Source organism: Cuculus canorus, chromosome 2 (assembly GCF_017976375.1).
Source record: "Cuculus canorus isolate bCucCan1 chromosome 2, bCucCan1.pri, whole genome shotgun sequence".
NCBI lineage: Eukaryota > Metazoa > Chordata > Aves > Cuculiformes > Cuculidae > Cuculus > Cuculus canorus.
The window spans coordinates 128,935,910-128,951,016 of record NC_071402.1 but is presented as its reverse complement, the minus strand read 5'-3'; the positions used below and the strand labels follow the sequence as shown (position 1 = coordinate 128,951,016).

Genomic DNA, 15,107 nt, shown 5'->3' with positions numbered 1-15,107 from the left:
CTGCACGTCAGGTAAGTTGAGATGAAGAGAGAAACAGCCAAACCCACTAATGAGAAATGGACCTACCAAAATGTGGAAAAACAAAAGCGGGTAATAACTTTTGGATTTTCAGTTTTGTGGACTGTACCTGTACAACATCAGAATTATGTAGAATTTTTCAGTGGCTGTTATTTCTTTTGACTTAACAGATTAATTTCTTATTAGTGTTTCACTGCAATAGTTTCTGGACTATTACAGAACACAGAACCATTTTTCAGCACTTATTTAGAGTAATAACGATGGAAAGTATCTACAGTTAATGTACTGAGAAATTTGCCATCGTCTTAATAATTCCTATAGTTTGCTTTTACAATGCTTAAAAAATTGCAATGACAAAAGTTTGGCAGAGTGAGTAGAAATGTCAGTTTCTTTCCTCTACTCACCATCATAATTCTGTAACTCTACTTGCTGATTAAGGTGACTAAATCATAAATAAACTGAAGAAAACTTTCTGTATTTGCAGTTTTGAGTTGAGCCAGCATATGTTTGAAACAAACTTATAAGTACGGTAGTGACTTGATTGCAAAAAAAAGAAAGAATAGTAAATTTGATAGGAATATGAACATTCTGATTATGTCAATTTTTAATTCCTTAAAATCTTATTAATTCAAAGTCATACAGGAAAATTACACTAATAGGAATTTTGTTAATGAATACTTTAAGCAAAAAAGGTGACTTTCTTATCTCAATGAACAGAATCTCAATTAAACTTTGTCTTCATTACGTTTAATATCCACATATATCTGTATGTAGACTACGTTATTTGGTTCTCAGGGCTTTTTCTGTTCATTGTAATTTCGTAGTTAACCTGAAAAAACAAGATTGACTCCCTCTGGTGGATGAAATAATTTCTCTGCATTCCGCAGGGTGCTTTTCAGAGATCTCTTTAGTCTAGAGAGCACAAGTTATGAATATTATCTTCTAAGTTCAGTGTTACATCATATATATAAAAAAATAGCAATAGATTTTTTTTCTGTCATACAGAGTGCGGTGTTAGTGGTAAATTGCTTTTGCTGTCTGAAATATTTTTTAATTTTGTACAGATATTTACAGCATATTTTTTCAATGAATCAAAGTAGATAGTCAAAGTAAACACAGATATGGACACAGTGTGATGGAAATAATTTGCTCTGGCAAAAAGAAAAAATATAGGAAAGGAGGAATTAGATAAGTAGGTAATAGTGATGGTGCTAAATATGTCACAGAATTACATGAACAAGATGTTATATTCCTAGCTTGTGATTTTTTTCAACTCAAGAACATTATTTGATTTTAGAAGTAAACATCTATAAGTTTGTCTTTGCCAAGACACCTTTTTGTTATAAAACGGAGGAGTTCTGCAATATTTAGATTACAGCTGTGAGCGTGAAATATCTGTCTTTTTTTTTTTCCAAGTAATTCCCCCAAATCACGAGTGGCAGAATATGAGAGATTTTTCATGATTACTTACTGCAAGTGATTCTGGTTTGGATATATACACTATAAAACCACAACTGTGCTCACATTAATGAGACAAAAATACAAGAAAGCATCCTGGAAGACTGACACTTCCTTGCTTGTGAGTCTGTAATGCTTTTTGTATATTTTATGTAATCTCGTTCACTGGAGTGCCTGCTTTATGTAATGTCTTAGGAATGGAAATGAGGCCACCTGCGTGGTAGTCAAGGTTGTTCCCTGAAAGATGTACTTTGCAGCAGAAAATAAATTAAATCAAGTCTTCTAAAACCTTCACAACCCTTTCATCTAGCTGTGAGGGATCTTCCTCAGAAACTCCTTCTTACTTTCTTTAGAGTAGCCCATCTTCTCTGCCTATTGACATCATAGTCCATCCAACTTTGGGGCTTCACTGCTGCATAATATTCCCATCAGCTCTATGGCCCTTGCATGTGCCTTTTCATGTTCTGCCACTCCTAATTCAATTCTGCAATCTAATAAACTCTTATCTTCTTGCCTTTGCTTTGTGTCATCATTGGGACCATATTTTTTGTTTTGTTTTCCCTGCCTTGCCCATTGTGTTTTCTCTATGTATGCTATAATTTCTTGCTGCTACTAGGTATCATTAATCCAAAGAGTGGACTTCTGAAATATGGCAAGCTAGTAATCTAGTATTACTTATTCATTTTATTTAAGTCACTGTGCAAATGTATTAGAAGTTTAATGTGAGCAGAGGAAGATAGGCTCCCCTGACTGTGCTGCAGTCCAAGGCAACATGGTACAAGGGGGAGCAGAACAGGAAAAAATATGCAAGACAAACAAATACATCTTTGTAATAAACATCTGCAATTGTTGATTTTGCATAGGAAACATGAGAGTTTTATTTCTGAGCTAGTACAGTAAGTAGTATTGTGTTGCCGGTCTCAAACTGGCATGTCATTTAATCTCCTATTAGAAAGATGCTTTAAAAGATATTATTATCCTTCTGTTCGTTTTTTCCCCTCCTCTATGGGAGATTTCAGTTCAGTCCTCCCTTTTTCTGTGCTTGGGACCAAAACCATTTATAGCCCCATGCTTGTGAAAGACAGGACATTCCATAAATATTTATTAAAAACATTGGAATAATGGAAGGTCTTTCTTGATTTCCTGGGTACAATAGAGAGGTTGTGAGCTTAGTAGGTTACGTGCACAAGATCACCTTTGCTATGCAGTAAAAAAGAAAACCCTAAATATTGTAACATCTTGGTGGATACATGCAACTACAAGAAAAGAAAATTAAAAAAAACCTAGGAAATGGAAAATATCCTTTTCAAAGCATTTTTGGGGTCAGTCATCTTTTTCCCTAAAATTCAAAGTTGCCAGTGATTCCTTGAAAGATTTGCACCATATCTTGCCTTCCAAGGATTTCATTTGGAGCAGTGGCTGTCACACCCCTGAAATAGTAAAGCTGTTTGGGGGTACTCATTCAGCAAACCTCCACACACTGTCTAATTTGCCTTGAGCACGCGGTCCGGTGATACTTAAGGATATGCCTGTTGGCATGCCCAAATGTTAGGTGTTTACCTTTGATATCCTCTCTTCAAGAAAGAGCTTTTTCCCCTTCTCCCCTTTTGCTACATCATCTATTTGGGATTATATGGTTGTGTCCCACTGCTCAGAATTATTCAGCAGGTGTAAATTCAACATTGATATCAACATGCCTGCAGCACTGACAGGTGGAGAAGAGATGAAAGAAAAGTGAAAGTTGTATGTTCTGGATGTATTCAGTACTACTTATAGCAGCCTCAGATTGCATCTGGACGGAGGATGAGACAAAGGCTGTAGCAGATCTCTGGAAACCCCTATGGTGCCCTTGCAGCCATCCTTAGCAACCTGAGGGACCTTATATTCTGTCTTTTAATGTATAATAACACTGACACGATTAAAACCGTATTGCCTTCCTCATGTGTATGTTGCATCTATCATTATACCTGTTTTGAAAAGGGACGTGAGAGGAGTCTGTTGTATCATGTCTGGTGTTTGCTTTTTTTCTTAACATTTCAGAATGTGATGCAAGAATTATGTATGTATGCAAGTACACGCCCATTGATTTGTATCACATATACTTTCATTTTAAAGAATTAATTTTAAGGCTTTACTGAAGGGACCAACAGATAGTGATGAACTGGCATGTACTGATTTGGAGACATTGTACCTACTGGTACTTGGTGCTGCCATCAGATCAAACCTTGTTTGGCATCTTCGATATGATCTTGCTGACAATGGTACCGCTCCATGCACAGCCAAAAGAATGCTGGTTTACATTCTTGCCTGTCATTTCTTGAGCACGGGTGTCATGGGATGGGCTCATTGTGGTCAAATAAGCTAACCTGATACCACGTATCAACAGCATGATTAATACTGATGTATTATCAGTATTTAATGGTATCACCAGTATGACTTTGGAACTGAGAGGAAAATTACATAGAAATTCTACCTTTTTAACTAGATGCACATTTTTCTTTATCCTGTTTTTGTCTTACCTGCAGCATTGGAATATAGAGTTTAGGATATTTAGATTCTGTATATCAAAAGGATATTTTCTGGAAAGTGAAAATGTGTCTGTACGCCGATGGGTATAGAGAATATGTTTGCAAAAGTTCCTCTAGCTGAAAGATAAATAAAGTAACTCAGAAACCCAAATATAGCTCAGCTTGAATTACTTGATAACAGATCATCCCAGGTTTAAGTTTAAAAATGTTTCCCATTCTGACATGATTTACTGGGCACATTTGCCTTTATTCCTGTGACAGAAATGATTGGTTTGATATTTGCCTGAACTCCAGCAGACTTATAAGTGGAACTTTTGTTCATGTATTCAGTGGGGGAAAAACAGTGAACTCTGTAACATTTAAAAACTTCTTGGCTATAACAAATTGCATGGCATTTATGTTTGTGTTTGTTATAACTGACTCAAAAGCCTATTTGCAGAGAAGGAATCTGGTTTTAGTAGATCAATATAATAAAGCCTTTGATTTTTTACAAAAGCCAATGAGCTGTAACTTCAGTGTTGGTATTTCAAGGCTTCTCACTGATATTTTAGAATTCTCTTATTTCCCCTTTCCAGGCTCTGGGGAAATAAGAGAATGGTAAATCAAAGCCCCGATGATTGTTTGCTTTTATTTTCCTTCTCATCATGACATGTATGCAAACACTTAAAAGAAGTAGGGAGAAGGTATAATCATGATAAGACTCCTTTTATAGAACAAAAGGGAATACATTTCTAGTCTAATTTATTACACTTCTCCTTAATACTATAAACTCAATAGAGTGTCTCATCAGGCTTGACAGTTCATTTATACTTCTAATTCAGTGGTAGTACTGTTTAAAATAATTACTGGCTTTTGAAGAATAATCCAAAAAAATAATTGGAAGATATTTTCTCTGATCTGAAATGTGTCTTAATTTCTTTTGCTTTTCCTTTCCAAGCAAGGAAGTTTTAAAAGTACAAATTGCAGTCGAGTATTTAACTGCCATAAAGAGTCATTGTGTTGCTTTTGAAAAAAATCTTCCGTTTGCATTTACTGGCTTCTTTCTGCTTCTCTTGCCTGTGACAACCAATATCCAGACTATGATTGAGGAAATATAATTAATCAAAAACATTCAGTGAAATCTAAGTGACACTTTTTTCAGTTTGGATGCATCCTTTAGCATCATTGTGAGACTGGAAAAAAATTTCTTTTGAGTTTAAATATCAGGAAAAAGTTTCAAGTCATCCTGAATTTGCATGCCTTTGTCCCCATATTAAAAGGAGGTGCTCTCGAGACCGTATTCTTTCACTCCTGTACTTATGAGAGGGATTCTGCGTCAAGCTTCTCGAGTGGCATAAAGAACTTTTGCCTATATTGAATTTAACAGAGGAATGACAGATTACATCAGCTGCGAATTGATTTTAGCCACCAGAGCTGGGATGATAAGAGCATCCCATAGGAGGTAACCTAACCTTTCACAGTTTATTGATCATCTGACTTGTACTTCCGATGTCACTAGTTATTCTTAAAATTTCATCTTCTCACTCCTGCAGTCTGCCGTGCAGGTCTCGCCATGGCACAGCTTCCCCTAGAAGGCTGCAAGCAGCCTCTCCTTCAGGGAAGAACTACAGATTAGGACTTTTTCCTGCAAGTTTGAACATTGAACAATTGCTGCAGTAGTTTTCATGCCAAACTCTGTTCTCTTTAATCATGGCTATTCAAAACCACATTGCTTGCTTAATTTCCCAGCATCCTCACAACTGATCGTTGCTCCTCTATTAGCTCTTTATTTACACTGGCATTGAGGCCGCCTTACCAGTGTGCCAGGGCTGCTCTTAGATTACAGATTGAGCAATGCTCCTGTTACAGCGCTTCTTAGCACAGAAGTTTTACCTTCTTTCCCAGTGTTCCGTCTCTGGTTGTCTGCTAATGTCTTATTGCCTGGCCAGTCCTTTTCTGCCCCATCTTCCAGTTTCCGTATGTCTCACCTGCATGCCAAAGTTTCCCTCCTAACCTCTGTTCCTTATCCTGCAGCTTTCAACCTCCTACAATATTCCATTTTTTCAGTCTTTTCAAAGAGTTTTTCAGTCTGTGTTTGAAGACACAGTTGTTGCTTTTTAGATACTAGTGCTTTTAAGGTCCTGAATGAGGTGGCACATAAGTCTAGGGAATTCTAAATTTAAACTGGAAACCGAATTTAAGTATTATCTTTATTGGGGTGTTTGGCAATCTTCCTCTTTTTGCACCATTTAGAGCTCTTTTCTGTACATTGTTTAGTTCTTTGGCTATATGTCATGATCGACTGATGGCTAATCCTGCAAAAAGGAAGGTTTTTACTTTCTTTGAATTAAGAGGCCAAATAGAGGCAGTTTGTTTTACACTAAAATGTGCCAAATTTCTGTTTTGTTTTCCTTTTATGAAAAGCATATGATAACTCTGAAAAGTGCTGTACAAGTTAATAATAACTTTAGGTACTCTCTGCTTTGTAGAGCAGAGTTCAAAAGAGTATAAACAACTCTCCTATTCCCTCTTTTCTTTGTAAATCTTCACTGAGTTGACATCTGGGGTAAGATGCGGCTGTTGCTTGGCAGAATGAATCTTCTGGATTTTGCTCACTTTTGTCTGGTTTCAGGAATATGCTTTTATTGCCTAATACTGAAATTGCTAGCTGGAGGAGCTTGTAATTTTTCTCTTGTCACATGCAATTTTACTTTAGCATTCCAACTTTTGTAGTCCTCCTTGCTTGCTTCATAAACCTTAACTGCTTCTCCAGTAAAGGGCTTCCCAGGTTGACCAAGTAGGATAAAAAGCCTTACGGCCTTCACGTCCTGTTCCTCTCTGCAGCCTTCCTTACTGTCCCAGCCCAGCAGCATAACTGGGAAATTCCTTTTGGAAAGGGTTAGCTTGAATCCCTGCTGTCCCAATGAATTCACACAGCTCCTCTAATGTAAAACTCATAAATGTGCTAGAGATGTTCTGGTAAGCAAGTCTACCTGAATTTTTCTTTACTACATGTCAAAAAAAGAACTGTCTACTGTTTAACTGATGGCAGCCGCCCTTGTTTAAGTTCCTGTTTTTAAAGATGCCATAAATGTCTGCCAAGAAAGGTAACCTCCAACAAAAAAGAAGATTGGCCCTCTGGGGGATGATGGTAAGAAAGTGATCTGGTTTATTTTCTGATATTTTCCTCTAACACTTGTGATTCGGCAAGATTTGTGTATTCTAATACACCAGAACTTGAAACTAGTCACTAGAAACAAAGCTTCAAATGCCATCTCTTAGCAAAAGACTCCCAGTTTTTCAGTGATTCCCATTTTAAGGAATAGTTTGAAGAAAGCAAAGCCTCTTTTACCTCATTTTACATCTGCTCCAACCATCTAAGTCTACTCAACAAGCATGCCGTTTTGCAAGTGTCTTGTTTTCTTTCCACAGAACGTCAAAAGCACTGTGGGAAGTGCCAGCTATGGAATAGAATTTATATGGATGTTCTTCTGAGACTATTTTTGTTGTTACATTTCAAGATAAAGGCAATGAAGTTATTACAGAAAAAAAATAAATGCATATGCCTTTTGCAGTGTGTTGTAGCTGAAAATTAAATATTTTTCTACTCAAATTTTGGCATATTTCCTGGAATCACTGAGCTTTCAGTAACGTTTTCAGTTAATATTCTGCAGCCTACTGTTATATTCACCGCAGCTAATATGAGCTCAGAGAGTTTGTCTTTAGTAAACCTTAGAGAGGAATCCCAGACTTGCTTTGTAGCCAGCAGAGCTGTTGGGAAGGATCTGCTCCAGACCACAGTGGAGAGAGTGTGGGCAGGGGCCTACCCTGAATGGTGCCTGCTGCAACATTGCTCCATCAGTGACTCTGGAAATCCTGTAAAACACGGCTCCCTGAAGTGAAGTTTAGCCGTTATCAAGCTCTGATGAATATTTTCTTTCATTATCCATCCTTTCCTTCTTTGGTTAATATCTTGATGAATCCTGTTGTTGAAGTCGTGTGTCCAGCTGATTGTCGCAGTTTTGAAGTTGAAGTCGCTGATTAGGATATCCCTGTTCTGTCTGAAAAAAAACATATATCCCTGGGGAGGGAGGTGTATGTGAATAAAACATAAAAGATGTGACGAGAATAAACATTCTGCATCGCCTTTGCTCTTTCAAGACTTAAAATTGCATTAGGATGGAGAGGGGAAGAAGCTTCAGCTAGAAGTCAAAGTTTTTAACAATACTGGTTCTGATTCTCTGCACAGTTACACATTTTTCTAACTGATGTCGCTCCATGGGGCTGCTCTGTCTCTGTCTTGTCAGCTGGTAACAAGTAAGGAGAATGCAAATTGCCTGTGACATTAGGACCACCTAACAGTCAAGTAGGAAACCATTCAGTTTGTTTGGTGATGCTGTGGTAACTTGTTTAGAATAGTTTTGTTAATAAGGTTAACTATGATCCAGATAACTATTAGCTATTACAGTTTTAAGACAATAATTACCTCCAAAAGTTACTATTCATTATGTCAGCAGTTATTAGTAATATTGGTGGCAACCTTACTGGTAGCAGTATTTATGCCAGGAAATAAATGCTTGTCTTTGACAGTGAACATTGGGATTTAAATGGTGTGAAAGATTATGTATTGATTTCTATGGATTCAAGTCTCTAGAGCTCTCTTAATATTTTTCACCATGTTAATGAATGGGATAAAGCTGAACTTGATGAAGTAGATATCCCAGTGCTAGATTTATTGAGTATGTGAAAATTCTTGAAAATGTGTATCTTGCCAAACTGAGCATGATTTCAGTTGTCCGTTTTACTAACAGTGGAAGGAAATTTCTATTGTTAAAAAAATCTGGAGGTTCCCCTCATGGTTACAGAGAAGCACTCTGAAAGTGAGGAAGTGGGGTGCTTGTCCACGGTAGGAAGTATAATCAGCCTGAGAATCGCCTTGCAGACCTGTAGGGGTTGATTTGTTGCCAATATGTGCAAAATAAGCTGCAGGGTTCAGTTTGCAAACACTGTTGTGAACCAGACCCTGCAGGGTTTGCTGAGCTCCGGTTACTATTATTGCTCCTAGTAAGGCTTATTATCCTGTCACAGAAGATGTAAGAAAATCCATCTCTCCACTTTAAACATGATAAGCCTTTGTCACCTACAATGCAATTAATGTTAAAAATAGAAGAGCAGCAATGATAAGATTGTGACTTGCAGGCAATGAGCCATTGTCCAAGTACCAGAGACTTATCTGAAGGGCCAGTCAGCCTACACAGTTTGCTGTCAGATTGCTGATTGCCATTTCTCTCCGAATGTGATGAAATATTCATGTCTTTGCTCTGTTCTCTGCAAGCAGTATTGATTTCTTGTATAAACGCAGCTATATTTAGTCTAGACAAATGGAATGTGGATTGCTGCTGAATAAATGGGATGAAAGTCTGGGAGTTTGCCTGTCCATTTCTCTTGGTCTGTGGCAATTATTTATAATCAAGACTAATTTTTGTAAGATAAAGGTGATTTTTTATAACTTAGTGATTAGTGTCCAAACAAAAGTAAGCACTTAGACACAATCGTTCTGTGGGATAGTGGGTTAAGAAGGCAAATTATGCTCTGAGGTTTACAATCACAGTTATTAGAATTTAAAAGAAAAAGCCCAGAAAATTTTGTTTCCAGAATTTTGAGAAGAGAAGAATATGGTCTGTAGAACAGATTCAGTGCCTGTTCTCTTCTTTTTATGAAACTTTTTACTAATAGATTTAGTTCAGTTAGAATTCAGTTCTCTCCATTTGCTGCCGTTTCATTGAAACTTTTGCTGTTTCAATTTTACTGCTTCTGCTTGCTAGGACATTTCTGTTTCCTTTTGTTTTTCTCCTTAAAAGCAATTACAGCTGTCACAGAGCAAAAGGAGAAAATGTACTTAAAATCTTGTTTCCTAGTGATTTCCGACAGCACGTTTGCTTTCAGTTAATAATCTTATTTTCCTGTGAAGATAGGGGAGCAGTAGGAACGGGAGTAAATGTATTTGTATTCCACTGTCCTCTTGTGGATGGAATCAGAACTGCGAGCTTTAGCAGAGATCCTCTGCTGCTATTTATTTTCCTCTTGTGGAAATGTTACTTGCTAGCTTTTTGGTCTTTTGAAACAGATGAAGTTACTCTCTGTCTCTTCACTTAATGTGAAAACCTGAGCTTTAGAAGTATTACAGTGAAAATCATTAAACCTCTCTCTTGTGCTGCTTTTTAGTCCCTTTGATTTAATTAAGGAGATAGAAAAACACAGGATTCTTCATTTAGTACTTTAATGCTGGATTAACAATATATACCATTGCTGAAAAAATAGGAGTAATTAAATATGTTTTCATTTTCTTACAAGCCATATATAGTGTGTTATGTCTAATCAGCTCCAAGCATGGTGATCACTTTTTAAAAAGCTGTATAAAAACTTCTCATTTTGTGTGTCAAATTATTTTCCTATAATTTTATATGTGTTATCCCTATGTGTTTGCCAGATATATTTACACGCAGTAGCTATCTAGCATTGGGTAGGTGTTCATATGTAATACCTCAGAAAATCTACGTGCTAGCTTTGGAAAATCTCTTGCAATGCAGTGAGAACTGGAAAGCCTTCATCTTACACTGAAGAAGTGCCCTGAGTATTTATTGTCAAGCATTAGTAGTGCCTTGGAGATTCTCGCTAAATATTGCTCTGTTAGGCTGTGACATGGTTTTAGAACTGGGTTGCTTGTCGGTATGTTTAGCAGAATATTAACCTGGGAGTATTTTTGCAGAGAATGGAAAGCGACAAAATAATTTGTGAAATCTCCATTTGCTAGTACAAATGTCTGAAGTTTGCATACAGCGTGGATTGTGTTAGTGTTTTGTTAGGTCTACATATTGAAGCAGTCTTTAAGTAAAATCGGTCTTTTCCTCAGGAGGAATGATTTCTATTCTCTTTCTCCAGTTATATTTAATATACAGACATTTTGTTGTTTTTCCTCCCACAGTGGATGTAAAGTCAGAGGTTCCCGTGGGATTAGAGCCTATCACACCATTAGACTTACGAACTGATCTCAGGATGATGGTTCCCATGGTGGACCCAATTATGCGTGAAAAGCAGCTTCAGCAGGAACTACTTCTGATCCAGCAGCAGCAGCAAATTCAGAAACAACTGCTGATTGCAGAGTTTCAAAAGCAGCATGAAAACCTGACCCGACAGCATCAGGCCCAGCTCCAGGAACACATAAAGGTAGCAACATTTTTCATTTATCCCTCACTTTGTCTGTGAACTGAATATGCTTAGGCAGATGTGAAAGGGGAACATGCCTGAAAGGTTCACTGTGACTGAGAGATGGTGTTTGAGTGCTTATTTCTCTGTATTTGGGTGATAAAAGCCTTTTGAAGCAAAACTGCTAACACCTACCAGCGAGTAGCTCACAGCAGACTAAGGCACTATTATGAGAATCATGAAGCTCATGAAGCCACCGCATCCACAGAGAATCAAACTACCTATTTTACAAAGCTGGATTTTCAGACAGACTTCAATATGGTTGTCTTTTTTTCTATGTGCAGTTTTAAGTATATCAAAAGATTTCTCTTTTTGGGCTGCTGTTTGAGTTTGTGCCCACAAATCAAATTGATAGGCAAGTGCGTAAAATTTGCATTTGAAAAATGGAGGCAGACCCTGGAAGTGTTGTGTTTTCACCGTTTTCTGAGCTGCCTCATATAATGCAAAGAAGGAAATAATGGTAGGGTGATGCTATAATGGATTTTGACCAGGAATTTATGTTCCTGTCTTCAGTTTTTCCTTGTGATCTACTTGCCATTGTGCTACTATGCTAAGCTTCTGTTTGATGGAGCTGACAAATGCAGTGGAGCACAGCAGCCAGAGTTGGTTGATGCATTGGCAAAGAACCCTGTGCAGTTTCCGGGCATTTTTGTCCAGAAAGAACTGAAACCAGAGCAGCAGACTGCTACCTGATATTAGAGTTCATTTTAGTGACAGCCAGTAACACACTATCTTGCTTAAAATACTGGGGAAAGTTGCTTAAGAGGTGAAAAGAAGAGTGAGCAGAAAAGAAAGCACTGATATTTATTCAAAGGGGTTGTTTTAGCCAGAACTGACCTAGAAAACAGAGTGAACTGCACTTTCTCATGTCTTTTTGTTCTGTGCAAGTTACAACAGGAACTCCTAGCTATTAAGCAACAGCAAGAACTCCTTGAAAAAGAGCAGAAACTGGAGCAGCAGAGACAAGAGCAGGAACTGGAGAGGCATCGCAGGGAACAACAGCTTCCTCCTCTCCGAGGCAAAGAAAGAGGCCGAGAAAGTAAGAGCCAATGTACCATGAATCCTAATAAGAAATGAATCTATCCCTCTTTGCCTTCTCCTAGCTGAAATGGATGATAAACAGGAACCTGAAGCAAGCCAATTACTATGTGAAATACGCAAGTAGAGAAGTTGAGTCTGTGCTTGCAGAAAGGCTGTGCCACCTTGAGTACCCCCAAAAACACATTGCTGGTTTGTGTAGGCTTGGAGGACTGTAGGAAAGTACATTTTGACAGACTTTTGTATATGCCTCACAGGTATCTAGCTCTTTTTCTAACCAAAAAAAGAGAGGGGGGACAGAATTTGAAAGCCTCAAACTTCACTTGAGAACTTCTTTCTGAAGAGCTTGTTTCCCAATATAGAAAGCACTACAAAACAGCAAAATATCAAATTACTTGCTGAGTAAGTAATTTGATCATTGTTTCAAGACGGAAAATATAATGAATAATTTAGGAATATCTTTCGCTGAGACTTCTGAATATCTTTACTAGTACTTTTTCAGACTGTCTTGTGTTAGTTCTTGATGCCATTTCATGAGACCCAGCCAAGAGTTATTTCTAGTTCATAAAAAGTTCTGAGGCAGATTGCAAAGGATACTGTTGGAGTTTTGTGTTCACTAGAGGGAGACAGATACAAATAATTCTCCTTAGTGAAAATGGTTTAAAAATCAGGTTGAAGAACATTGTGAAGGTATTCAAAATGAAGCTGCCACAAGCAGATAATGTTACTTGAGCTTCTGAATGACCACAAGAATTAACTGACAAAGACTGAAGCATAAAAGAACTGTACATTACACTCATGTCTTTTTTCCTTGAGTGGAGAAATGTTTCAATTCGACAGTTGTAAGCCTACCATATTGTAGGCTTTAGAAATTGAGGTGTCCATGGTGCTTCCACTACTTTGATGAATGGAAGGTATCACCAGCCTATTGGCCCAGCAGTGGGAGGGTTGCTGAACTTGGAGGAGAAAAAGGTTCCTGTAAGTTATATGAAAAATCAGTATAAACCGGTGGACTTTATTAGTGCTCCTTCCAAAGGAAGAGCAGTGATGTGAACTCAATGGTTCCCTTCTCAGTTGATTTGCTGGGTGGTTTTTCAGTATATCGAAGCCAGTGAGGCAGCACCTGTGACACTCCAGGGCCCAGCCTCAGTATTTGCCAATGATGGTCTACTTAGTGAATAGAGGATAGAAGAAAGGTGCAGGGAGGGGAGTTAGGGTTGAAGCTGACGGGTAGTAGAAGTATTTTATGGGAATTGGATCACAAGGGGACATGCTTAGCTGCTGGCTGTGCCGTGTCAGGGTTGAGTAACCAAATACTTCGAGTGTCAGTCTGCCTTAGTGCTGCTGCTTTCAAAGAAATGTATTTTTCCTCTCTTTATTATCACTGTTTATGGAAAACTGAAAGAATATTTTCGTTTTCTTCTTTCAATGAAGAGTATTATGGCTGTAAGTAGAGAAACATATTCCATGCTAGAAGTAAGAATTGGAGGTTTATTCTTGACATTGACATGCCCTACTTCTTGCATATTGTATTAAGCTAGCTACCAAGAGAGGTCAAAATGCACTGTGTCTTTTTGTAGTTTTTCTGACGTAAGAGTAGATTTCTCAGCTAAGACTCAGATTTCAGGCTGTGGACTGTATCTCAGACATCACAGATCCAGGCTCTCCAGTGACTTGAATAAAAAGGCTCACTCCTGCCTCTTTCTGCCTTGTTCTGCTTGTAACTAAGACAGTGTTTAGAGAGTAGTTTCGCTTTGCTGTTACTATTACATTACTGAAAGAGAAAAAGCGTTCTTCACCACAAACTCAAAGTGACCTTTTGTAAACTATCTTTTTAGTTCTATGCTTAGTTTTGTATTTGGGAATTCTTAGGAAATAATTTAAATTCCTTAGATGCATCTGGCTCTGGATAAGTGGCCTCATCTACCATTGAAATATTCCCTATAACTTCACTGGATTTCTGGGTTATGGCCGACTTCAGTCTTCTGCAGACAAACTTTTAATGTTATCTCATTTTGGCTGATTTCCACCAATATTTCTTATCGTTTACAGCAATTCCAGCAGCAAGACAGGCTATTTTTTGTGTATTGGTTTCTTCTTTAAAAATGTTAATTTTTTAGGTAAAGATAAGATTTGTTTAATACCGTATGTCTTAGGGGCAGTGGCCAGTACAGAAGTGAAGCAGAAACTTCAAGAGTTCCTGTTGAGTAAATCGGCAACAAAAGACTCTCCAGCAAATGGGAAGAATCATTCCGTGAGCCGCCACCCCAAGCTCTGGTACACGTATGTTCAGTGTTAAGCCTTGTCAAGGTATCTGCTAAAACTTGCCAGAATGCTTCTCCAACAGGGGTAATGGTAGTCTGCCTACACAATGAAAGTCCAACCAAGAAATTAGCAGAAAGCCAGAGGTGCAATATATCTGGTTGAACTGAAGAGCACTCAGTGTTCAGTGATGAGAGCTATATACAGAGCAAGATGTTGTCAGAAAATAATATAAATATTAACCTTTTATTTCAAGTGTTTCATCTCTTGATGTTGTTACAAATTTTACAACCATATCTGTCATTTTTCCAAGTATCTTCAATTTTCACGGTTAGAACAACTGTATGTTTGATGTGCTGGGGTTTTGAATCAATCACAAAATTTGTTTCTTCTGCAAGAGATATATCTTTGCAGTGAAGTTTCTTGAATGCCGTAAGTCAATCACAAGGATTTTGAGAAGGGTAGTGGTCATGTAACTTTTCTTACTCTGATGGATTTAGTACCCAAAATTGCATATTCTTACAATGCCTTGGCCTTGACAAAAAAATCTGCTTAGAC

At 37.8% G+C, this 15,107-nt stretch overlaps 1 protein-coding gene across 18 annotated transcripts in view; it reads left to right on the top strand.

Annotated features, from left to right (window-relative positions):
* HDAC9 (histone deacetylase 9) overlaps positions 1 to 15,107 on the top strand; it is a 458,974-nt gene that overhangs the window by 219,281 nt on the left and 224,586 nt on the right. For 10 of the 18 annotated variants that reach the window (XM_054058870.1, XM_054058867.1, XM_054058866.1 and 7 more), the window contains 3 exons: positions 10,969 to 11,210; positions 12,138 to 12,288; positions 14,444 to 14,570. In XM_054058870.1, the coding sequence (XP_053914845.1) occupies positions 10,969 to 11,210; positions 12,138 to 12,288; positions 14,444 to 14,570 (520 nt within the window). The remainder of the gene's footprint in view (positions 1 to 10,968; positions 11,211 to 12,137; positions 12,289 to 14,443; positions 14,571 to 15,107) is intronic. The other 8 variants (XM_054058859.1, XM_054058864.1, XM_054058874.1 and 5 more) reach the window with 3 other exon arrangements.